The sequence below is a fragment of the Xenopus laevis genome, chromosome 4S, assembly GCF_017654675.1.
Source record: "Xenopus laevis strain J_2021 chromosome 4S, Xenopus_laevis_v10.1, whole genome shotgun sequence".
Classification (NCBI taxonomy): Eukaryota; Metazoa; Chordata; class Amphibia; order Anura; family Pipidae; genus Xenopus; species Xenopus laevis.
In genome coordinates, this window is record NC_054378.1 from 61,252,499 (window position 1) to 61,279,205 (window position 26,707).

The 26,707-nt window shown below is 39.8% G+C and overlaps 2 protein-coding genes across 7 annotated transcripts in view; one reads left to right on the forward strand and one right to left on the reverse strand.

Moving 5' to 3' along the window:
• zzz3.S (zinc finger, ZZ-type containing 3 S homeolog) overlaps positions 1-7,803 on the forward strand; it is a 50,245-nt gene extending 42,442 nt beyond the window's left edge. For 5 of the 6 annotated variants that reach the window (XM_041561319.1, XM_041561320.1, XM_041561318.1 and 2 more), the window contains 3 exons: positions 1,827-1,961; positions 5,453-5,553; positions 6,249-7,803. In XM_041561319.1, coding sequence (XP_041417253.1) covers positions 1,827-1,961; positions 5,453-5,553; positions 6,249-6,393 — 381 coding nt within the window. In that variant the 3' untranslated portion in view covers positions 6,394-7,803. Of the gene's footprint in view, positions 1-1,826; positions 1,962-5,452; positions 5,632-6,248 lie in introns of all 6 variants that reach the window. The other variant, XR_005960956.1, reaches the window with a different exon arrangement.
• A 1,469-nt stretch (positions 7,804-9,272) lies between these two features.
• LOC108715506 (adenylate kinase isoenzyme 5) overlaps positions 9,273-26,707 on the reverse strand; it is a 108,927-nt gene continuing 91,492 nt past the window's right edge. Inside the window, exons 12-14 of the mRNA XM_018260723.2 lie at positions 25,116-25,232; positions 21,398-21,589; positions 9,273-9,819 (exon numbers count right to left, since the gene is read on the reverse strand). Of these exons, the coding sequence (XP_018116212.1) occupies positions 9,751-9,819; positions 21,398-21,589; positions 25,116-25,232 (378 nt within the window). The 3' untranslated portion in view covers positions 9,273-9,750. The remainder of the gene's footprint in view (positions 9,820-21,397; positions 21,590-25,115; positions 25,233-26,707) is intronic.

Here is a 26,707-nt window from a genome sequence, read left to right on the forward strand (position 1 = left end):
ATATTCTGATTATTAATCAGTCTTGCTATATTGGCTTCTGGCAGATATTATTTGACTTGTCTTGGTTTTGCAAGATGTTTAGCAAAGTTACAAGATGGTGACCCCCTGTGGCCAACTTTGAAAGCATAAGTCATAATTGTGCTGCAGTAAGTTTGTTTAGTATACAAAATACAGCATTTCTAGACTTGTTATATTTTAGACTTACTTCCCCTTTAAGTTCCCATCTTTGACTTTCACCTGCTCAGTTGTGGTAACTCACTATACGATTATGCATTCCAGTGGGGGTTAAAAACAGTAATGCATGGGATGGAAAGGGACAGACAATCCTTTTCAGTAGGAATTACATTTAAAGAGAACTAGTGATGTGCGGGCCGGCCTGATACCGGCGGGTTCGGGCCGACCTCACACTCCCTTTTGCGGGTGGCGGGCTTCTTCCTGCTCTCCCCGGCCTCCACCTTGCACTGCCAACTTCCTTTTTTATAGACGCGCATCTGATCGGCCTGCCCCTTTTGTGACATCATCGACGGGGTGGGTTGGCCAGATCTGTAAATGGAAGTCGGGCGTGGGTGGAGGGCTGGTTAGGGTTGGCTGTGGGTCGGATTTTAATCACTATTAAGAACCATTTACATATATATATATATATATATATATATATATATATATATATATATATATATATATATATATATATATAATCGATGCAGGGATCAGCACACTCTAGTAAAGGTGAATTCAAGTGTTTTTATTTATAACACTGCATTGTCCAACGTTTCGGTCCCACCTGGGGACCTTTATCAAGGACCTTTATCAAATCATCCTTGATAAAGGTCCCAAGGTGGGACCGAAACGTTGGACAATGCTGTGTTACAAATAAAAACACTTTAATTCACCTTTGCTAGAGTGTGCTGATCCCTGCATCGATTGTATCATTCCAATTGATCGTGCACCTCGCCTGCGACAACACCCAAGCATCTTTTTATATATATATATATATATATATATATATATATATATATATATATATATATAAATATATATATCTCCATTTATATACCTTATTTAAAAGTTGCTTGCTTAGAATGACAATTTCTTTCATGCAATCTGCTATCTACAGATCACCTGTGCTTCAGCAGGATGATTTGTTTATGGCTTGGGGGAATAGCCTATATATCCCATTTATAGTGGTTTTCAAAGCCACTCATTTGCTTGGGTTACAGTATTGACCAGTTGCATGACATTTACTGTGTTGTTGTACACAGGTTGTTCTATTATTTTAGGCAAGTCGTAAAATGACGTGTATTATTCAGGCATTACGCTATACGCTAGGCATTTTAAGTGCAGGCTTATAACCATGTGTGCTCCTCAACTTGCTCACCTTTCTGTTGCAATTATTCTACACTTTGTTTTGTCTCTTTATTCGTTTTCATTCATTTTCCCCATTGCCCTTTTCTTTGCCATTCTCTTGTCAATTTTTTTCTTCCTCTTCTGCTCTCCCATTCCCATTATGCACCCACTGAGAGAAGAAAATATTCAAGAGAAAAATGACACTATGAATTTTATGTAGAAGGCACTGTTCATAGACAATCTATCATAAACGCCATCTCCAAATGCCTTAGTTGGCTGTTTTTAAGAGGATATATTTATCATAAATGTGTGTGCTGCTTTGATTTGATTTTGTTCAAAGTCAACTGGAATACTATACACAACTGATGAAAAAAATAAATAAACCTTCCATCCCTCTCGTCCCTTGTACTGTTCATTTCCTGTTTAACACTGTTCTAAAATGAGCATGTTACTAAAAGAACATTGTCTTTTTATTTTTTTAGGATGATGAAGATATTCATGTTGACTGCCATGGCCTAGCAGAATATAAAGAGCTCCTTGAGTTAAAGAAATTGAAAAAACAAAAACTACATCAGATGCAGGCTCAGAGTGGCTTTGTGCAACACGTAGGCTTCAAAGTAAGTCTCTGACATAAAGTTAACTCAAACATACAAGCCATAATGACCCGAGTGAGCAGAAAAGTAAGCTCTGGAACATTTTTTTTAACTCCTTTCCTGAAAGTATTTTACCAACTTTTCATGTCAGAAGAATGAATTAAGGTCAAAAAGTGTGGGGTGATGTAGTAAAGCAAAGTTTTAAGAAATAGATGAAGCAGAAATTTGGAGGAGGAGAACCATGTCAATGATACAGTATCAAATGCGTACTGCCAATACACCTAATATTACCTATTGGATGTATGTTGCTATTTACTGTTACTTTACTCCTCTTTCTGATGTCTTGGCTTTGTCACCTTACTTTTGTCAATGTTCCTTTTTGCCTTTTATTTGATACTTCAAATTATCATAACTGCAACCACTTAAAAATAAACAGTTCGATTTTCAGAAATCCAAGGTGTACACTAGAGAATGATGGGGTAAGGGGCACCCTCCATGAGGACAGTTAAAATTTCCCCTCTGCTCTGCCACCTGGAAGTTGGACTGCTTCTAAACACTCAATGTGGGTCACTCTGATTAGCAATGTAGCACTGACTACTTAGGTGATAACCTGAGTATGGAGCATCCCTATACTCAGAATTAGCACTATGCATGGGGACTGACATGCCTGTATGGACCACCTCTGTGACACATAAATGACTGTAAACATTGCATAACTTGGCAGAAGCTCTAGAGGCATGGGGAGGGGTGGATGTTGCTTGCTATTTTTGTTTGAGCTTTTTAATATTACCCATTTCTACAACCTTGACTTGTCATTCCCCAGCACCCCTCCTTCTATTTTCCTCCCTACTTGACTTTTTTTCTTTAGAAGTATGGTTATGATCTGGTTTGTTTTAGAAATGCCTAATTGCTGCCATCATATTGGTTGCACAGGGCTCAGCTTCCACTTGCTTAGCTGTCATGCAGTAGTCTCCATGATAATCTGCACTTCAGTCCACATCACTTCTGGTTTCAGTTGCCACCAGGCAGGGCTGGACTGGCCAAAAAAAAATAGCAGCCCACATAGATGTATGTATGCTAGAAACCTCTGGTTCTTATTCATAATAACAGCACAGTATGATTAAAACATGTACTAGAAATGTTGGAACTAGAAAATGGTGGTTTGTAAACAATAGGTGCATATTTATATGCCCAAAGGAAAACCCATAGGAAGCAGCAAAAAATCAGTTACAGGCCCTTCTCTGCTTTCTTTCTTCTATGCGCCCCACTCTCTTCCTAGCCTAGATACATTGTAACTATAGGGTTGGGGATTCCCCAGTTTAGAATAGATACTGTGGAACCTGCTGCTCTTCTAAAAATCATTTCAGCTGAATCTGTTGCTTTATCCTGGCCCAGCCTGCTGAAACAAACATGAGCCTTAAGCCTGACTTCTCACCCCTACAAGAACGGTCCTGCGAGATAGCAGTTTAGAAGCGTGAATAGCAGCAGCCCATTTATATTTCATAGAGAGCGGCCCAGTGGACATTTGCCTAAACTGACAGCCAGTCTGGACCTGCCACCAGGAGTAGGGGACTAGACTTGGGGCCTATTTATAATGCTAAGTAAAACTAAATTTGAAAATTTCTATTGCAAATTTATAATGGTGTGTTTTTATTTTACATCATGCTAACTCCAGATTTGCAGCCGTTATTTTACGCTACTTCAGACCTTTGTAAGTAAAGCTGGCCATAGGCGTGCAGATATACGTGCAATATCGGACGTCCCAATCTAACCTTTCAGATTAAAGTAAGATCAGGCGATGTTCTGGCCTGACTGCAATCCTACCAAAGTTATGTTCGACAAAAGCTGGTGGCTGTCTCCCACTGATATTGGCAGGTCGGCATTACATGCAGAGATTGCCGACGGAAATTTTCTTACCTGTCCGATCGTCTGAACGTCCGATCGCCATGGCATGAAAAATGTCGTGACACTCCACACGCAGTCCGAAAATCATATGAAACAAAGATTCATATGATCATATCTGCATGTCTATGGCCAGCTTAAGTTTCAGCTGACGTTGCTCAAAGAAAAGGGTATTACTTACATGGTTGTTTGCATCCAGACCCCCGCAGACAAAATACTATCCTTCAGGCCCTACTAGTCTGAGGAACTCTTGGCAACCATGACTATGCTTAAAGCCTGAACCTCAGCCCTGAAATGTATTAAACAAAAACTAACTCTTCATACCCCCAGGGAAGCACCCCTACAAAGAAAAACTCCATCCCCCAGGCCCCCAAAGAGGGAGCCTGGGGATATAGAGAGGTTATTTTTGTTCAATAGATTTCCGGGCTGAGGTCCACAAATTGAGGTGGTTCCCAAAAGTATCTGCACATGTTTTAGTGTAAAATAAAGGATGTTCCTCACACTTTTCCCATATAATCCACAATAAACTGTAAGATTCATTCCAGGTGAACTCTATAAAACTGACTGCAAAATTATACCTTTGTCTCACACACGTGTTCCCCTATCCTTGCTCAGTCTCATTGCCAAGGCCTAATCCCTTCACTGACCGAAGATGATTGAGATGTAGTGAAAATATACAATTTCCTGATATTAACCAGGGGCAAGTTAGTCCAATACAAGCTCAGTGATTACTGCCCCAGAAATGAATGTTGACGTTTTTTTACATGTGCTATATTACTGTCCCATTATTTAAGCCTGTTGGTCACAAATCATGCCTTGTCTAAAGAATAAGATCATCCGCATGTTCTTCTTCCTGTCCTATGATGTAATGACAACCAAAAATGCACAACCTGGATCCCAAGCTCTGCTATACTAAAGAGATGTATTAATGAATTAAGGGCACTCGCCTAATTAAACTCCCCTACGAAGCCAGGGATACGCTAAACATATTTTATAGGGTGAAGAATCCCTGGTCAGGACTTGAGTCCATGCCCGAATGTTTAAATTATATTAGCTTCGAGTCCAGGGACTGATGTAGGTGATCTACATCCATCCAAACATTCAAATAACTTTGCACTTCCAAAATTGTCCAGCTGGTGTCTCTAGAACAACGCAGCATTTATAACTTTAAAACTTTATAGAAAGATATATTGACAACATTCAACCCTGTTAGGCCTTCCATCCTTCCACTGTTTGATTTATCACTTGGAATATCGACACAAATCCTTTTAATACATTTTCATGGCTAATAAAGTTCTTGCAGGTGATTCATAGAAATAAGATCTATATTTATACCATATGGCCACAGAGTTTTCAGTTTACCACCTCTGTCAAAGCAAATCTGTTAAGTCCCCAACACCTCCTACATTTCTCATTGCTTTTGTCAGTGTGTCAAAACATTTTCTGTGTAACTAAGACGCGGTCTTGGTGCCCCTGTTGTTTATATTGTGAGTTGTAGTTTAACATATATGTAAATTTGGACGTGTATGCAAGTTTGCTTGAATGTGCTATGCACTTGTATGGATAATGCTAAAAAAAGATTTGCATTGCAAGAATGTTTCTTTGCCTTACAGTGTGATAACTGCAGAACAGAACCCATTCAGGGTATCCGGTGGCACTGTCAGGATTGTCCACCTCAAATGTCAGTGGATTTTTGTGATTCATGCTCTGATTGGTGAGTAGTATTGCCTTGGTCTGGACATAATTACCTGGGACCGACAGGCTTCCAAGCCCATAGTATTAAGGAAAGCAGGTATGCCCTCTATTTTGTTATTGTGGTCTTCAAATAAAAATAAATTCAGGAGAGCATGTGTTTACTACCGTAAATGAAACAACTAAACAGCACCAGTTTAAAGGAAAACAATACCCCCGAACAATGTAGCTCTCTATAAAGATATATTGAATAAAATTGAAAATAATATGTAAAACCCTGCTTCATGTAAATAAACCATTTTCATAATACTACACTTTTTTAGGAGTACTGAATGTGCCGCCCTCTGGGAACCTAGGATTCACGGTGCATACAAACAAACCATACATGTTAGGTCACATGAGCCAATTAACAGGCAGAGTTCCGTCTTTTGCTTCCACACTTCTTCCTGTTACAGTTAGAGTTGTAGTATTTCTGGTCAGGTGATCTCTGAGGCAGCACAGAGACCATCACAAAATGGGGATTCAAGGCAAGAGATGTAAAAGGGCAATATTTATTTAAATTTACCAGTTTGGTAAGATTCTTTAATATGCTACTGAATTTGATATAAACTAAATAAATCGGTTACTTAAGTATTCATTTTGGGGGTATAGTTTTCCTTTAACATGGCAAAACTGTTTTACTAAATGAGAACACCCTTTCTGTTTGGTATTTTACAGCTTATATGAAACAGAGACCCACAAAGAGGACCACCACTTGGAGCCTTTTTATAAAGCAGAGACATTCCTAGACAGAGACTACTGCATGCCCCACAACACCAATTACAATTATCTTGATCCAAACTACTTTCCAGCCAATAGATGACGTGACTTGGACAAACCATATAGAATGGGCTTGGCATCTTGTCCAGGAAACATGGGGTGGCAGAATTATCCGTTCAGTTTTCAGAGTGTGAAGATACACAACTTTCTGCTCACAGCAATGAGACCTTCTCAGAAGGAGCCATCATTTTGCAGCCCTGTTCCAGGTCCCTGCACAGCAGCCGAACATTCCATGTGCGCAGGAGGATGATTTCACTTGGAGCTTTATCTTTTCACCATGTTATTTCAGATGGTCAGTATCAGGGAACACATGAGAAAAAGATATCTGAGTACGCCGTTACAGATAACTCTCTTTCCAAAGGCTACAGTAAAGAAATATCAAAAAATGTGAACTATTTATATTAATACCAGTTTACTAGCTTGCAGTTTTGCTGTGAAAAATATTAATTTGCACACAAACTGACATTTTGAGGAGGCTTTAACCAATCACAGTGTTTCCGCTTGGAGGATTTACTGTTTAAACCCACTTTTGGACTAATGCAGGTCTTGGCTGAATATATGAGCTGCTTTTAATCACAGATTATTTAACTACAACGAAGCACTACAGCGTGGGGGCCTATTGCTGCTTCTTTAACCAGCTTGTGGTGTGTGTGTGAATGTCAAAAATTTTCACTCAAATATATTTTTTAAATGTAATGTTCAGATGATCATGTGATGTGTACAAACTATGGTGAAAAAGTGCCAGTTGTAGTAACTGTGTGAAGTCTAACACTTAACCTTCCTTAGTCGTCATTTCTGAAATTAAATACACAGCCTTCTGCCTCTAAATCTCTGCGATTGTCACCGCAGCTCATTCAAGAAAACGAATAGGAGTCATATATATGTCTTGTAGTTTTCCTCTTTTGTAGTCCGCACAAAATCCATGAGAGATTGTATTTTTATTAATATTTAAGCACGTGATCACATAGAATCCAAGTAATGAACTGGATCGGTTCACATGCTGTCTTTTATACTGCTGGGTTTTTCGTGTCCATCCTTCCAAGTCCACTACATTCTGGTGGGCTTGCAGTTTTGCTGGGAGACTTCTGGCAATCATACTGGTTAAGGTTGTTGCCTGGGGCTAATAGCAGACAACTGCTAAGCCCTCTGAAAGATCAAGGTTTAATGTTTGTTCCCCCCCCCCCCGTTTTGTTTTTTGTTTTTTTCACCCCTCCTTTTTTTTTTTTTTTATGTACAAAGTATGTTCATAATAATGAATTGTCCGGAGCACTGCGAGAAATAAACTGTATGAATACCATCTGTTGATACATCAAAGCTCCATAGTCATTCTTGGTGTCTCTAAGTTTTGAATATGACACGGCAGGTACAAGTAAAACTCACTAAGGTTTCAATCTGCCACAAAGCAGCCATTGGGATTCCCAATAATATGCAATAAATGACCGTTCATACCAAACACTGAATTTTTACTTTATTTTTATATAAGCAATATATAAATTACATAATATGCACTTTTTCAGGGTTTTGTACATGTTCAGCTTATGTTGCATCAGTCATGCTTGAATTGAAGGGTGGCAGTGGGTTACAGTATCGTTGGTGCTTTATGAAACACAAAATAGCAACACAGTGTAGTTTTGGTTGACAGTGCTCTGTTCACAGCAATTTGCAAACGACTTTCTAAAACAATGGCAGCGATGCAGCAATGCACAAAAACACCTGCCACTTAATGTTTTTCATGCATCATTAGGTATATATGTGGCTAAACCTCATGTGGCTGAACACGGCAAGACGGTACTTTTATTATTTTTAATGGCTTTACTTATGCAAGGGACGATTGGTACTTTTCATTATACTGAGCTTAATGTACCAGCTCTTCAGAAGTGAGAAGTCATTAAGAAGTTCACTGACCATATAAAGGGACAAAGGCCACAAATAAGTGCCTGTTGTTTCATCATACAAAAGGTGCACATTTTTTTTAAGCCCCCTCCCAAAGTATTTTCCATACCCTCTTCTTCTTATCATGTAAAATAAAAGTTATTTCTGTCCCCATTCTCTGTAGAAGCCAACCTACCAATTAAAATCTCAGCTGCTGCTTTGCAGTTCAGAATTTCTTTTTCAGTGGGTTAATGAGCTGTCGGTAACCGCAGGGAAGTTTAGGGATACTGTCATGGGAAAATAATTTTTTTTCAAAATGCATCAGTTAATAGTGTTGCTCCAGCAGAATTCTGCACTGAAATCCATTTCTCAAAAGAGCAAACAGATTTTTTTATATTCAATTTTGAAATCTGACATGGGGCTAGACATTTTGTCAATTTCCCAGCTGCCCCTGGTCATGTGATTATGCCACATATATTACAATAGATACATATTGAACTTGCATAAACACACACAGCTGCATTAAAGAATATAGTATATATGCATTTGACGTGCTCAGCATACCTTTTTAGACGCACAAAGAAACCCCTGTGTAGAAGCCCTTAAACTAAGGACTGTCTTGTCCTAAATACATAGCTATACTGTAATGAACAAAATCTTGGATTTAGTCCATCAAGATCTCCTTGCTAAGGATTATTCTGCATCTGTTGTCAGTTTTGGTTGGCAATGTTATATCTTTTCTGTTGCACAGGAAAGCAAGAAGTTGATTAACCCAAACAGTGGAGTAACTAGGGAGGAAGCAGGGAAATAGGGGGGGGGGCTGACTGCAGGGTCTGCTTACTCCATATTATCAGATATCCCATCTCCACAGCTGCCTTCTTACCTATTCCAATGCAAGTGTGTGGGGAACAGCAGTTACGTGCATGCTGTGTGCCCAGACCCCACCAATAATTATTTTTGCGGGGACCTGACTCCCATTTCTTACGCTGCTGAACCCAAATGAAATCTATTTTTCTCTATTATGCTTGTGAGGGATTATGTGAAGGGAAGGGAGTGAATTTTGGAAAATGGAAGCCCAGATCTGATTCCCATGTTAATGCCTTGGATCAATCGAAGTCTCGTGGGCTGGTTCGTTTAATAACAATTAGCTCAATTGTAGTTACCAATAGCAATCAGAGATCATGCTGTATATGTATCAAAGCTAATTGGTTGCTACGGGTAACTGTCCTTGAGCTAATGCGCCCCGTGTTACTAAATGAGCCCCACTGTGCTTCTTCCTCCATAAAAGCTTTATCTATTAAGTTCTCCCTGTCCTTGAAATCTACTGCGTAGTATTATATAACAATAAAGTCATATCGATTTTTTAGGTGAATTATAATTTCTGTTGTAAAAGTGATTTGCTAAATGTGAAACACCATGCAACAATCAGGAGAGCAGATCCGAGTGTTTGATTCACAAATATATAACTGCAATGAATATACACTATATACACATTTCATTTGTCATGGAAGCCAAATCTTCTTTTCCCTCAGAAAACAGAATCCACCACTGAGCAAATGTGGAGAAAAACATCTTCTGGAGATCTCTCTGCATTAATCTAGGAATAAGAAAAGGAAATGCATCGTTATCTTACTTATACTTACTTATACTTACATTACAATATTTAACATGTGCCTGTATCCAGGGCAGCCATCAGGGGGGACAGGGGAGAGAGTTGTAGGGGGCCCCGAGGGTAAAGGGGGCCCTGGCCACACCACACTTACTTGATTAGCCGGGCCCCCCATCTTTCTGAGAGCTGCTGACTTTGGGAAGGCATGGACGTTTAAGGGGCCCTGGCCACAAATTTTCTTATAATGTGGGGGGGGGGCTGGCCACCAATTTTTTTTTTCATGGGTCCTAGCCACCAATATTTTTTAATGGGGGGGGGGCCCTGGCCACAAATGTTTTTTATGGGGGGCCCTGACCACCAATATCTTTATTTTTTATGAACATGTGGGAACCCTAGCCACCGATATATTTTTTGTTTTTTTACTGTGTGGTGGGGAGGGCGGACCTGTAGGTGGGGCTTGCGGTGGGCGCAGCCCAGGAAATTTTGTCATACGGGGCCCTGTGATTTCTGATGGCGGTCCTGCCTGTATCTGTCATAATGAACAGAGTCTGCCTCACTTACTGGAAAAAAAGCAGAATAATACATTTCTTATTTATATTGAAACCCTTCCTGGTCTGGCCACTAGTTTGGATATGTTGAGTTATAGCCGTGTATTGATAGTAGAAACACAAAAAGGTCCATATAACATGAGCCACAGAACAATGCAAACAAAGTGTCACAGTACTGACATAACGTGACTCAGCTGATGACTTTATTAAAAAGCATTCAGGGTCTAAAAAAAATATATATATATTGTTTGTTGCTGTGCTCCATAGGAGGTAGCCTCCACCAATTTAAGCAATTTTACTACAGGGGCTGGAATGTTACCTTTGACCACCATCCTTAGCACTTAGATATACAGGTATGGGATCTAGAAACCCATTATCCAGATAGCTTTGAATTCTGGAAAGCAATCTGCCAAAGAGTCTGTTTTAAAGGAGAAGCAAAGCGTAACTAAAGATGTAGGCTTGAAATGTACATTATATTTCGGGCTTTTGTACCAGCCCAAAGCAACCACAGCCCTTTAGCAGTAAAGATCTGTCTCTCCAAAGATGCCCCAGTAGCTTCTCATCTTCTTTTTTGCTGATTCACTGCACATGCTCTGTGTTGCTGTCACTTACTGAGCTTAGGGAGCTACTCAGAATATACAGTACATATAGAATATAAATGTCACAATACAAGGCTGATTAGTAATTAAGACAGATAATTACTACATAGCAGCTCAGAAACCAGTGCAATTAGCATCAGAGTTTAAGAAGCAGCCCGGTAGCATCAGCTTATATTACAGACAAATATAATTTTCTGTTTGATAATTTGCAACAACCCCTAAGTTTAGCTTCTCAACAGCTGCTCAGAGCCCACTGAGCATGTCAGTGTCACAGACACTTTCCAAGATGGTGACCGCCTGTGAGAAGCTGAAACTTTAGGGCTCTTACACACAGCCGTTTTCTCCTGTGCTCCCCTGCGTTGCGATTTCTTCCTTTCAGCCGCAGGGGAGCGCAGGAGTAGACGCACTCAATTATTGTGACGGGGGCTGTACTCACACAGACTCACAATAATTGAGTGCATCTACTCCTGCTCTCCCTTGCGGCTGAATGGAAGAAATCGAAACGCAGAGGAACGCAGGAGAAAACGGCTGTGTGTAAGAGCCCTTAGGCTGCTGCAATAAGTTCAGTATATAAAATATACCATTTTTAGGCATACTTTATTTTTAGAGTTTTGTTCTCCTTTAAAGGAACAGTTAAGTGTAAAAATAAAAACTGGGTACATAGGCTGTTAAAAATAAAAATTGTTTCTAATATAGTTAGTTAGACAAAAATGTAATGTATAAAGACTGCATTGGGCAGATGTCTAACACAATACTACTACTTCCTGCTTTTCAGTTCTCTAATTCTGAGTTAGTCAGTGACTTGAAGGGGGGCCACATGGTACATTTCTGTTCAGTGAGTTTGTAATTGATCCTCAGCATTCAGCATGCCTGGTAACCAATCAGTGGAAACCAAGAGAGCTGAAAAGCAGGAAGTAGTAGTATTGTGTTAGACATCTGCCCAATGCAGTCTTTATACATTACATTTTTGCGCTCCCCTGCGGCTGAAAGGAAGAAATCGCAACGCAGGGGAGCACAGGAGAAAACGGCTGTGTGTAAGAGCCCTATGTGAGCATACTGTACATACACATACAAACATTTTGTTCAGAATAATAGCAGTCCGACATCACTAACTTGATCAATCACTGTTTTTGGTAGAAATTCTATTTGTACATGGCAAATAATTTACTAGTAGTTATAGTAGAGTAATAAAAAACAGACCCAAGAGTCATTACATGCATGCTGCTGATTCTGTGTAATTGAAACATTAATTAAGGGTTGTTCCAAATAATAGCAGTGTGGAGTTTAATCAGTGAGGTCATTCATTCTGTGAGTTGAGGCCAAAGCAACTATTTTCAGTGACTTTCATGTATTGTGAAGTCATTCGGTTGGCCCAGATCTTTAGATAAACAGGAGATACCTATAAAAAATGCAGGGGGCAGGGCTGCATTAATTGTTAATCAATCCTACACTGTCTAAACCTGTAACCCAGACTGCACCATTCTAATTACTGTTAAAGGGACTATTGATTCTCAGTAACAAGAGCTAAAACGTAATCTAGTTTCTGTCAGTAAGTGCAGTACAAATTTCCCTCATTTAGCAAAACACAGGCAGAATAAATCTGTGCTGTTATAGGGCATGGCATTCAGTAAGCATAACTTCAATATTGCTCTTTGCCTGACAAATTGCCTTTACTTTTCTGGCCACAGTGAAGACTGTTTTATATTATTAAATCCGATTTTCCATTTTCCTGGGAAATACATCTCACTGTCATGAGTTTAACATTTGAAGACAAACAGAAGTTATAAATGATAATGGTTGTAGATACCAAAATCAGGTCCAGTCCAGGGAGTTCACAGACGACATCTTCTTCCACGCGATCTTCTTCCTGCTTTGAACGGCGTTTTGGCGCATGCGCAGTAGGAGCATTTGGCCGGTACAGATCTACTGCGCTACGCCAAAAGTCATGAAGTACTTTTGGCGCATGCGCAGTAGATCGTACCGGCGAAATGCTCCTACTGTGCATCGCCGTTCAAAGCAGGAAGAAGATCGCGTGGTAGAAGATGTCGTCTGTGAACTCCCTGGACTGGACCTGCACAGAAGGGTAAATAACAAGTTAGGGGCATTTGCCCAGCAGGATGGGTAGGCCAGGGGGGAGGAGGGAGGGTGGGCAACACACAGGAGGGGGTGAGGGGTTTTGCGCCACCTAGGTTTCCTTCCCCTTTAAAAAGGAAGCCCAATGGATTAGGAGACTTGGGACATTGTCCCCACAGGGACTGAACAGGGAATACAATCTACAAGCTATCTTTCGCTGTTCTTGTTTTTAATATACATTTTAATTCGTTTTTAATTTGTTTTGTTTTTCAGACAATTTACATAAACTGATTGGTCTGTGACCGACAAAGAGTTTACTACGAAACGTAATGATTTGAAGTACTTAATAACAGTATGTATGCAATATACTCTTTTGATACTAAAATGTAACCAACAGGTGGCGCTTAGGTGACACAATCTTGTTACTATTATAACAATGTGTATGTAATTTGTTGCGATTACTACTATATGCAGACCAGGCTGTTTGCCATATAATGTACCAATAAAGGCATTTTAATTGATTGGTGCTGTACGAAAACCTCTTTAATATCTGCACCTTAGACATGCTGATCATATCAGACTTACGGGGTAATGTAATTAAAGTCACAAAGAGCAAAACAATTGGCACTAATAAGAATAAAAATCCACATCTCCCAATGTAATATTGTTCCTTAAACTGTTATTGCATTGCGAATTGTAATTGCGCACTCTTAAGAAGTGCTTGAAGGTGTCGTAATCTTTTGGAGCAAACATAGCGACTTTTTCAGTAAGAAGTTTTATTACATTTACTGCGCATTGGCGCATACTATAAAATTTGCAAACGGTCTTCCACTGTCGGAAGCTAAACAGTTTCCGTGTTCGCAAAAGTTATATTAAATTCGCGCAAAGCAAAATTTGTTTGCGCAGAGGCATAACTTTTCGCATTGCGAATAGTTATTCTGTTACCAACTTTTATAACATTCCACGATAATGTCTATTGTCAACCTTCTGTAATTGGCAATAACTACACCTTTATATAATATTTTACAACACATAATGGGGAATGTAATTAAGCATTGTTTAAAATTGCTTTTTTGTGGATGTTTAGCGCTGCTCGCAATATTAAAATATTAGCTGGTGAATATTACATTGCTCATTATGGCTAAGCAAAGGTTAGCGTTAACCCCTGCTCTGGAGTTTCGTTAAATATTTTGTCCCAAAAACTGCTTTGTGATTGCGAAAATTTAGTACACACACGTTCGCAAAAAAAGCCATTTGTCGGAAAATTCAATTCCATCAAGTTCAACCCCTCCAAATGAAACTCAGCATCCATACACACACACATTGACACTGACCCCTCCATACACTCACATAAGATATATATATATAAATATATATATAAATATATATATATATATATATATATATACATACATACATACATACATACATACACCTATACACATACACTAACTATAGACTTTAGTATCACAATAGCCTTTGATATTATGTCTATCCAAGAAATCATCCAAGCCCCTCTTAAAAGCATTAACTGAACCAGCCATCACAACATCACCCGGCAGTGCATTCTACAACCTTGGGGTCGGACTGGGCCCCCGCCAGCCCAAACACGCCACCCCCCCAAAGAAAAATAGTTGGCATCTTACATTGTTTCAAAAGCCAGAGCCACCAGGGCAGAGAATAGACTGCTTTCAATAGCAACTCAAATGCAAACAATTTAAAAACCATAGAACTTAGAACCATAAACTTTTAATAAATGTATATTACAAAGTTGCGCAGAACTATGCCCTCCCCTACTAGGCAAAAAATGTTTTTTGTGTTACCATGTCCTTTAACAAAGCTAACATCACTAGGATGAAAAGTACAATGTTAAATATGTCTGAAATATATCAATGATTACATTTCTTTCATATTACATTCCCCGAATAGAATGTATCACATATTCTATGGGTTGTTACCCAGAAACTTTTTTTGAACTTTTTTGTATTTACTGTATTTTGATTGCATTAAAAACATCTAATTTTGGACTGCAGGTAAGACATTTCAGTCTATCACTGGTATCCTACAGAGGAGTATAACCGCACACTAATCCCTTTCCACTTGCGGGTTCCTGGCCACTTCCACTCGGCAACAGCGTTTCAACATATACAAGATACTTACAGCCAAGGATCAACCGCAGTTAAAGTTAAAATATTCCATCCATTAAAAGACCATTATGGAATGGCAGAGGGTACAGTGCTTAGATAAACAAGCTGCTGACGCTTTTCATAACCTCTAAGGATAAGGGCACACGCTGCTACCGCCCATCGACATTTTTTTTTTTCCGGCGACTAATCTCCCCAAACTGCCTTCATGCCAGCAAGAATGTAAATCGCCGGCGGGATGGCAGTCGGATCGTTTCAGCATTCCGAAGTCACCCGAAGTTTCCTGGTGAGGCAACTTCGGGCGACTTTGGAAAATGAAGTGATCCGAGTGCCATCCTGCCGACGATTTGGATTCTGACTGGCGGGAAGGCTAGAATAGCAGTGTGTGCCCTTAAATGAATTTTGTGTAAATTTAATAAGTGTGTATAACTTTAAATGTCCTTGAGATGGTTTGTATTGCTGTCTATAAAGTTTGCCTTTGTTGTAATAGGAAATTATCCTCTGAGGAAGGGACCCTTAGAGGTTATGAAACGCGTCAGCAGCTTGTTCATCTAAGCACTGTACCCTCTGCCATGAAAGAATAGTAAGAACTGAGTATCATCCAGCAAGATCCATAATCCAATCTCTGCAGTCGGATTATAATCTCTGGAGAAACTTGTGAGCCCATCCACAATCTACTCCGAGGTAACTCAAACAGCCCTCAAGCCACGTGCCTGCTACACTACAAACTGTAAGTACAGCAGAAACTTCCAGAGAACTGTATCGTGTAGTGAAGAATCAGCATTTTCAGGATTGTGCAGCGTGAATCTGCTATCAAGTTTATTATCCCAGCAGCCTTGTGTCTATGCATTGTGGGCAATTAGCCGATCTGCTAGCAAGTTGTATTTCTGTGATATCTGGGTGCATGGTGAAGATCAGTACTGTCTGCTACCTGTTGTATCCCGGGATTTTACAAGTGTGTGTTGAACTGTACCGACATTAAGAGCAGCACATGTCTAAGATCCAGCATCACACATCTGAGGAATGTCTGGACTAGTCTCAGAGATCTCTCCAGCATAGATTGTGTTTCCCAATATCTGACTCTGCAATCAGCTTAACTGTTTAGCTACCAGCTCTATAGTCTGAATTGGACTGCTGAAGAGCATCTTGCTAATTCACTGAGTGATTTGTCAGAAATGGATCCCTCACCAGAAACAGAGGAATCTATACCCGTTACTGCTGAAGCAGCTGACATACTAGAATCGGAACTGATCGCTAAACGCAGAATCAAACCATCTGTTAAACGCATAGAAACGTATGAGGCACGAAAGGATGAAATTAATGATGGTCTGTCTAACCTATGGAATAAAACAGATCACTGCATAACCGTCGCTGATGAGACAGGCAATACTAGACTGCAACTCACTGATGCACTAATAAGACTAAAGACTGCTTATTCTAACTATAAGAGACTTGCAGAGAAATATTCTTCTTTCTTGTCCAATGCCCGTATGAAAGAAGCAATACAAGAGCTGAATGCCTTTACTATCATGGACCAGCAGAGACTAATTACTTTCCTGCAAACAACAACCAGGCTGGAGACCAGAATTGCACAGTTACAGGATAATGCATCCAAGGCCTCCACTTCCTCTAGAAGGTCTAAAGGACCATCTAGATCACTGCATTCCATTTCACAGAAATCATCCCTAAGCAGCCAGATAATAAGGGCCAGAGCAGAAGCGGAGGCAGCCAAGGTCCAAGCTCAATGCATCAAAAGGGAAGCGGCGCTCAAGGCACATATAGCAAACACTCAAGCAGAGGCCGCTCACAAGCAGGCGGAAGCAGAAGCACAGCTGGAAGTCCTCCAGAAGGAAAGAGAGGCAGCAGTAGCCGTCGCAAAACTAAATGTTCTAGAACAAGCCTTTAAAGAGGAAGAGCTGGAAGTGGATCGTCCTTGTCTGACAACCCCAGCAGACCCAGTCATGAGAACTTTACGGTTTGTCTTAGATCAAGAAGTCAGAGGAACGACCTTTCCTACAATCGTAGACCCTGCATACATTTCTCCAGGGCATCGAATCGAAGATCTTGTGTTTTGTTCCAGAGAAGCTCAAACAACTGAATTAGCCAACCCGCACACCCACCAAACTAAAGGGTCCAGTGAATCAGCTTATGCTACAGGACACACCCTTAGAGATGAAGCGGAAACAAAACCTACCCCTGGATCCTATACAAGGCAGCCTTCATCTTCTCCAAACACAAAATCTTTGTCCGGACTAAACCCATCTGCAGCACCTTTCCCCCCTCCATACCAACCGTGTGTGCTTGCCACAACTCCTAAGGTTGAAGTACCAGAAGTAAGAGCTCACATGAAAACGGAAAGGACTGATATGTCTGAATTCGCCAAATACATGATTCGACGTGAGCTCCTCATCACTGGACTCACAGAATTCGACGATCGTCCAGAGCACTATAGAAGTTGGAGAGCCACGTTCAGAGCAGCAATAAAGAACCTGGACATCGAACCTATGGGAGAACTTGATTTATTAATCAAATGGCTTGGGCCTAAATCAAAAGAACAAGCTCGGTTGCTCAAGTCTGTTAACATTGAGGCACCAGCCAGGGGACTTATTCAGGTGTGGGAAAGACTAGAGCGAGATTATGGCAGTCCCGAAGTCATTGAACGTACTTTGCTCAATAGATTCTACAACTTTCCAAGCTTTTCCAACAAAGATAACCGCAAACTCCAAGAGCTAAGTGACTTTCTCCTTGAATTGGAAACAGCAAAGTCAGACCCACATCTTCCAGGGCTCTGCTGCCTGGACACTGCTTATGGATTGTATCCAATCCCAGAAAAACTGCCTCATTATCTTAAAGATAAATGGAATATGGTAGGCGCAGAGTACAAGTCACTTCATCAGGTTCTCTTTCCTCCCTTTTCCTTTTTCTGTGGGTTCATCAGGAAAATGGCTATAGCCAAAAATGACCCAAGTTTCCTACCTCCAGACCAAACCCAATTTACTACAGAACCCGCTACGTGGGATATAGCAGGACGGCGCAAGGATCTCAGGAAAACCGTCTCTATCAGGAAGACCGGGTTTTCCTCCAGTAAGCCAATAGCCACTCCAGAACCAAGGAAGGGAAAACCTACTGATCTTGATCCTAATCTATCCTGTCCTATCCACAACAAACCACATCCACTAAGAAAGTGTCGTGTGTTCAGAGAAAAGCCCTTTGAGGAGCGAAAGACATTCTTGAAAGATCATAACATTTGCTATAGGTGTTGTGCGTCCAGCGAGCATTTTGCCAAGGACTGTAAAGCCGCTATTACGTGTTCTGAATGTAACAGTGACAAACACGTGACAGCCAACCATTCAAGGCCCAAAAGGCAGGCTCCTTCCAATGGTGACTTCCACAACTCCTCACGGAATTACGGCGGGGAGAATGCTGAGGAACAGACTAATCCTGTGGCCACCAAGTGTACTGAAGTCTGTGGCAAGGAATTGTGCGGAAGATCTTGTGCTAAGATATGTCTGGTCAAGGTCGCTCCCGTTGGGCATCCAGAAAAGGCCTTAAAAATGTACGCTATCTTAGATGACCAGAGCAACAGGTCACTAGCAAGTCCCAAGTTCTTCAAGTGCTTCAACATCCAAAGCAAAGCTCATCCCTACACCCTACGCACATGCGCTGGCCAAATAAGTGTATCAGGGAGAACAGCTTGTGGATTTCAGATAGCACCTATTGACAATGATGACTACAAACCTCTCCCCACGCTTATTGAATGTGCTCAACTGCCAGACAACAGGGAAGAGATCCCCACTCCAAATGCTGCACAGCATCAACCGCATCTTAAGGGCATAGCGGACAAGATACCTGCCCTAGATGAGAGTGCTGAAATTCTAATTCTTTTGGGAAGAGATATACCAAGCGTTCACAAGGTGCAAGAACAAACCAGTGGACCAAGTGATGCCCCTTATGCCCAGAAGCTTGAGTTGGGCTGGGTTCTAATTGGTGAAGTTTGCTTAGACAGGGTTAGAAAACCCTATAAAGTGAATACCTGCAAAACAAACCTGATGGAGAACAGAGGTGAGCTCTTTGGGAAATCATGCTCATGTCATTATCAGATAAAACCTAAACCCAACACGAACCTACAGATCATATGTGGATCAGAAGAGGACATTTGTTACAAGTCCTTATCTCCTAACTTCAGTGGCGACGTGTACAACTTCTTGCAAATCGTTTCTGGGGAAGGTGGAGGAAAGAATATGTATGCCTATTGCAAGGACGTCGCAAATGGCAAGAACAGAAACCCAATTTACAAGAAGGTGATCTAGTCTTGTTAAAAGATCGGCAGACTAACCGTATTGGGTGGCCTATGGCTGTTATCACCAAAGCTGTTCCGAGCGAAGATGGAAAAGTTCGAAAAGTAGAAGTAAAGACTGCCAGAGATGGAGTTATGAAGACCTTCTTCAGGCCAACAACAGAGACTGTCTTACTTCTGCCCCTAGAACATCTCCGATGACTTCAATGACAGAAACCAAGCTGATATGGACACTTAGAAAGACTTTTGAAAAGATTAAGTTCAATGTTTATTTTGTGTCTCTTCTCATTTTGTCTTTCAGGTCCCAAGGATAAGCCATCTTTAATATGGACGTTATTTTGTTGTCGCATAATATGCAATTATAATTATATAGTGGTATCTACAGATACCAGACGGGGAGTGTGCTGTCCCTAATGCCAGTTATTATATTCGTACGTGTTTGGTATATTCCTCACCTCCCCTGCTGTTTAATGTTTGTTAGTTCAACCCACTAGCTGGGGCCCTCACCTGCTGTTCCTTAGTTTCAGTTGCTTTCAGTCAGTTGGATAGAGCTGCAAAACTACCAGTTCTTACCTATAGAACCTGTTGATCGTTTGGTCTTTCTGAACTCCTGAATCTTTGTATTGTGCAATATCCCTGGATTAAAGAACCACCTGATTATCAAGCAGTGTTTTATTGAGTAAACTCTCTGCCATCAATATATCTCAGCAAATTTACGCCGTCCAAACGAGCGAGGGTCTCAGGAAGGGTATCTTCTGCATAAATCGTGTTGGTGACAGAATAATAATGGTCTTTTAATGGATGAAAATAAAGATGGAATATTTTAACTTTAACTGTGGTAATCTTATAGATTTAGTTTACAACAAAAGCCCATACATATTTGTAGCATTTGTAACTAAACAAATTTAGGCAAAGAAAAGCATTCAAAGAAATAGGGATGCCTTGAATCTATGATTCGATCAACTCTTCTTCAAGAGATTCAGACAAGTATAGAAACACATTTGAACCTTTATCGGAATATTTAAATGTGAGCAGAATATCAAATGTTCAGTTCAGTGTAAAAATAAAAACTGGGTGAATAAATAGGCTGTGCAAAATAAATAATGCTTCTAATATAGTTAGTTAGGCAAAAATGTAATATATAAAGGCTGGAGTGACTGGATGTGTAACATAATAGCCAGAACACTACTTCCTGTTTTTCTTTTCAGTCTGTCAGTGACTTGAAGGGGAGCCACATGGCACATTTCTGTTCAGTGAGTTTGTAATTGATCCTCAGCATTCAGTTCAGATTCAAAAGCAACAGTTATGACCCATATGACCCTCCTCAAGTCACTGATTGGTTACTGCCTAGTAAACAATGAGTTGAAACCAAGAGAGCTGCAAAGCAGGAAGTAGTGTTCTGGTTATTATGTTAGACATCCAGTCACTCCAGCCTTTATACATTACATTTTTGACTAACTATATTGAAAGCATTTTTTATTTTGCACAGCCTATTTATTTACCCAGTTTTTATTTTTACACTGAACCATTCCTTTAAGGATTCAGATTAAAGGGGCAGTTCACATTTCAGTTTACTTTTAGTATGTTATAGGTTGGCCAATTCTAAGCAACTTTTCAATTAGTTTTCATTATTTATTTTGTTTAGTTTTTTTGTAATAGCCTTTTTTTCCCGCTTTACAGCTTTTAAATACAGCTTTCTAAAAAAACAAATGTTTTGTAAAGCCACACATTTATTGGTATTGCTTTTTGTATTACTCCTCTTTCTATTCGGGTTCTCTCCTATTCCTATTCCAGTCTCTTATTCAAATCTAAGCATGGTTGCTGGGGTTATTTGGTAATTTGTCACTCGGTGCATTCCTACTAAGAACAGAGGGTTTAACTCCCTTCCAGTAGCACAATGTTTACCTTGTATAAAATAGATTTTCTTTCGTAATATGTAATTATGGGATCAATAGCTTGGTAGTATGTGTCCAACCTCCTCCTGATGGTTTCTTTGTTAGCATCATTCCGATGACTGGCTTTACTTCTGTTCAGGAGACGACTGGTCATAGTTTCAGGAGAACAATCCAGGAAGAGCACAATGTTTGGCTTGCTGATCTATTTTAAAATGAAATTACATGCAGTTACTTAGTAGAGATACAGTATATCATACCTTGTATATAATCATATATGGAATGTAGAAATATTTCTGCACTTTGCACATTGTGTTCGTCCTCTCAAATGAGACCTAATTTCTTTTCTATAATGTTCTTATAATATCACTTTCTATTTTCATATACAGTTGTATTTAGAATAATAGCAGTCCAACATCACTAACCTGATCAATCACTGTTTTTGGTAGAAATTCTATTTCTACATGGCAAATAATTTACTAGTATGTGTAGTAGAGTAATAGAAAACCAACAGACCCAACAGTCATGACATGCATGCTGCTGATTCTGTGTAATTGGATCATTAATTGAGGCTTGTTCCAAATAATAGCAGTGTTCAAAATAATAATAACTTGTTCCAAATAATATCAGTTTCTGTGAAAAAACAGGTTTCAATTTTATTTAAGGAAGGAAGGCAGCAAATGTTGTGCATGCTGATAATACTGCATTTCTCTCTGAAAATCGGAGTAAAATGGGTCGTTTAACAGTGTACTTTGAGGAAAAAGTTGATTGGAGAGGGGAACACAGAAAATGACAGGCTGCTCAGCTAAAATGATCTCAAATGCTTTGAAATGACAACCAAAACCTGACAGACGTGGAAGAAAATGGAAAACTACCATTTGAATGGATAGAAGAATTGCCAAAATGGAAAAGACTCAGCTAATGATCAACTCCAGGAGGATTAAAGAAGGTTTAGAGTTACCTGTGAATACTGTTACAATTAGAAGATGCCTAGATAAAGCCAAGCTATCGGCAAGAAACACCGCAAAGTCCCATTTTTGAAAAATGACTAGCGATGGGCGCATTTGCGCCGGTTCGTGAAACGGCGTTTTTTTTCGCCGCCGGCGAATTTTTTCAGGCACATTTTCGCGGGCGTTTTGCGAATTTATTTGCTGGTGGCGAATTGCGCAAATTCGCCGCGAATTTGCGCCTGGCGAATAAATTCACCCATCACTAAAAATGACATGCCGAAGAGGTTACAATTCGCCAAAGAACACATTGACTGGCCTAAAGAGAAATGGCAAAACATTTTGTGGACTGATTAAAGCAAGATTATTCTTTTTGGGTCTAAGGGCCGCAGACAGTTTGTCAGACAACCCCCAATCACTGAATTAAGTACACTGTGAAGACAGTGAAACATGGTGGCACAAGCATCATGCTATGGGGATGTTTCTCATACTATGGTGTTGGGCCTATTTATCACATAGCAGTGATTATGGATCAGTCAATACATACAAAATACTTGAAGAGATCATGTCACCTTATTCTAGAGTCCTGCAGCAGGTCGGGTACCTGCGGGTACCCATGGAATACCCAAAAAGTGGTCAGATTTTGGGCAAAAAGTCTCTGATTCCCTGGGCGTGTAGGGCATTCCCCAGGTGACCCAGCTGGATACCCAACAAAAGTGTGGGCTTGATTCCTTCCATTCTCCCCTGTGGGTCTGGTAGTTTTTTTCTATTTTGTGCAGATTCTGTGCTGGAGTGACGCCACTTCTGGTGAAATTTGAGGGTTGCGGATCTGGGTTGCAGGTCATAGGTAGCCGGTATGAGTCGGGTGCAGATATAAGAAAATAGACCCGAGGAGGACTCTACTTTATGCCAACAAGATAATGACCCTCAAACACACTAGTAAACGATCAACGTATTGGTTCCAGATGTGCATCTGTTCTCAGCAACAGTGGTTATACAACTAAATATTAGTTCAGTGATTCAGATAAAAGCAAAATCTTGAAACATTCAGTTTCCACAGTGAATTTTGAGTTTGTAAAGAAGAATACAAACACTGCTATTTTTTGGAACAGCCTAATATTCCCTTTTCTTCAAATTCTTCAAATAACACAAATTTTTCTTCATGTTTTGATTTGGAATAGAATGTGCAGTGTTCCCAATGCATTTGTGTGTATGGAAATAAAAACTATTATAAGGATTTTGAGCTTTTATTCACTTTTTTAAACTCGCTGCTATTATTTTGAACACAACTGTACTTGGGCCCACCTTTGAAGTTTCGTTGATGCACTATATGCTAAAGGCCTTGTTCAAGTGTTAAAGATGAAAAGGTTGCAGTGACCAATAAAAACCAATAAGCAGCTAGCATGTACTGGTTTCATGAAAATGTAAATTAATCTGCTCTAGAATTTTGCTATGTGTTTTATTTCACTGAAAAAATGGTGAAAAATGCTTTTGGTGCAAGATAAAACATTGATTAAAATACAGCCATCAACTCTAAAGTATTTTGCAATTTTTTTCACTACAGGTTTGCTGTTCTAAAGCAAGCATCTGATTGGTAGCTATGGTTGATTCAAAGGAGAACTAAACACTAGCCCATTTTCAACCTCACTCTACCCCCCAACATCTATTCTATTGAAAAGTTCCAATTTGTGCTGACCCACCATAAGCTTGAGTTGTGCAGTAGAGTTCAAAGGTGCTATTTTCTCCTGACTTCTCATCCTCTTATGTCAGTTCTCTCTCATGGATCTTGCAGGAGCATGGGTAGTCAAAGCTGATTCAGTGCAGCTTCTTCTATGGAGGGGCAGTGGATGTGGGAGGAAGGCAGGCTAGGGTTTAGTTCTCCTTCAACCTGGAGCAAACCCTATCATATTTCCAGTTTACAAGATATGAGTGATTGTTACTACAAATGTCTATACAAGGCCAGTCAGTCTCAACCCTTCTGTCAGCTGAAGTTGACTGCAACTGAAAAATGTCTGAAAAGGGGCAACCAGATCAAATTAGCTGTGTGTTAGGCACTTATTAAATCTCTTATAATACAAGCAAAAGAAGTGCTATTACCTTCTGGTTTGTGCCTCAACCTAATGGCTGCTTATTAATATGTTCATCAAGGCTTTAAAGGCTAAGTTGAAGGACACATAGTCATTCTTCCTAGTCTTCAACCTAACTGGACTTCAGACTGGGACCCCCAGCCACAGCTCTGATCAGCCTAGGGGGGCTGCCCCACATTTTAGGAGTAACTGTTCTAACATTATTATTATGGTGTATTTCCAAGCTTTGCCAGATCTTTTTTAAATTGCTGCCCTTAGACGAAACTTGCCAAAATGAATTACTTACATAGACTGAGGACCTAGTTTATGAAAGAGCTCTTTAAAACCAGACACAGTTTTAATCGTTTTTGTGGACTAAGCAGCTAAGTAACATGAAAATCCATGCTACAAGGATTATTAATACATTAAATAATAGTATATCTATGATAAACATTGACAAAACCACATTTTGTGGGCATCCTGTTTTAACTGACTGTAATCAGCATTGCTTCTAAATCTTTGGTTATAGCTGGCAATAAAGTGGGCATTTGGTTACCGCTGATTAGGTGATTAACCAGCTTGAAATATTTAGAGAAAACTAATACAAATGTGTTGCATTCGTTGCTTAAATCATACAACAATATTGTAACTGTTGTTTCTGCATACACAATTCTTACTCTCGCTACACTACAAGCACAAATGGAGAAAGCATACTGACCTTGCATTCAAATTCTTCTGCCTGTTTGGTTTCCCGTGGAAATCCATCAAGAAGGAATCCTTTTGAGTTCCCAAGGCAAGAGGTCATCGTTTCTTTAAGGATTTCAAGGATGATATCCTGTTGGCACAGAGACATTAAATTGCCTTTTAACATTTGATAACATTTGATAAACTGCTTCTTTTTGATGAAATGTTCTATAGTTTTAGATATGCTAGTAGAATAATGAACAGATACTGAATTGTAAAACAGGTAACTATGACCTAAAAGCTGTATATAACATGCTCTACTCAATAGATATACAAAGCAATACAAGTAAAATTAAGTAGTGGTTGTATAAAGTGTCTGCATTATATTCTGGTACATGTCCATACTATGACAGACACTACAGGTCCATCTAGAATTCATGTGTAGTGATGGGCGAATTTGCGCCGTTTTGCTTCGCCGAAAAATTTGCGAATTTTGCGTGAAATTCACGAAACGGCGAAAAATTCGCAAAATGGTGCCGGCGTCTCGTTTTTGACGCCGGCGTCCGTTTTTTCTAAAAAAAAAATTTTGACGCCGGCGAATTTTTGCTGCGAATTTTTGCGGCGATTCGCGCAAATTCGCCGCGAATTCGCGCCTGGCGAATAAATTCGCCCATCACTATTCATGTGACCCGGAGTTCTAAAATTCATATAAACATTATATACAGTGTCGGACTGGCCCACCGGGATACCAGGAAAACTCCCGGTAGTCCTAAGTGTAAGTGGGCCGTCTTGCTTCCAAACATTTATGGGGGGAATGTAATAAAAGTCAGTAATGGAAAAAATATTTGCAATGTGAAAAGTTTTGTCTCTGTGCGAACAATTTTTCCTTTTTGCAAATTTAATATAGCTTTTGCGAACCCGGAAACTGTTTAGCGACCACTTCCGACGGGAAGAATTTTTGCGAATTTTATAGTTTGTAGAAGTGCGCATTGTATCTAATAAAACTTCTTACTGAAAAAGTTGTTACGTTTACTACAAAAGATTACGACACCTTCAAGCATTTCTTAAAAGTGGGCAATGTGCAATGAAAATGCGCAAGGCGCAATAAAAATTTGCAATGCAATAACGGTTTGTGGAAGAATATTACATTACGAAATGCAAATTTTTATTCTTATTTGTGCAAATAAAGTTTTGCTCTTTGCGACTTTTATTACATTTCCCCATTAGCCTATTGCATTTTCATTCCCTATTTCTTTATGGGGGAAAATGCATAATAATGGAAGAGTATAGTAAGTACATATAAAAGACTAGGCGAATAAAGAGGTTGAGTGTTGAGAGGAGGAATTAATCTCTGAGGAAGTGCCAAGTATGTAGGCATGAAACGCGTTAATTTTGCACACCCATTGCTGTAACATAATTTATATGTGCACTTTAATAAAGCCCATTTTCAATTAAACTGACCGTTCTACTAGAATGCTTCGATCTGCGCTCAGTGAGTGAAAATATGCGGAGACGGAATAATAGTTTGAAAAGTGGGCCCACAATCTAAGATTTTCTGGGGGGGCTCTGGCATCCCAGTCTGACACAGATTATATAAACCCAATAGTATTGTTTTAACATCAATGC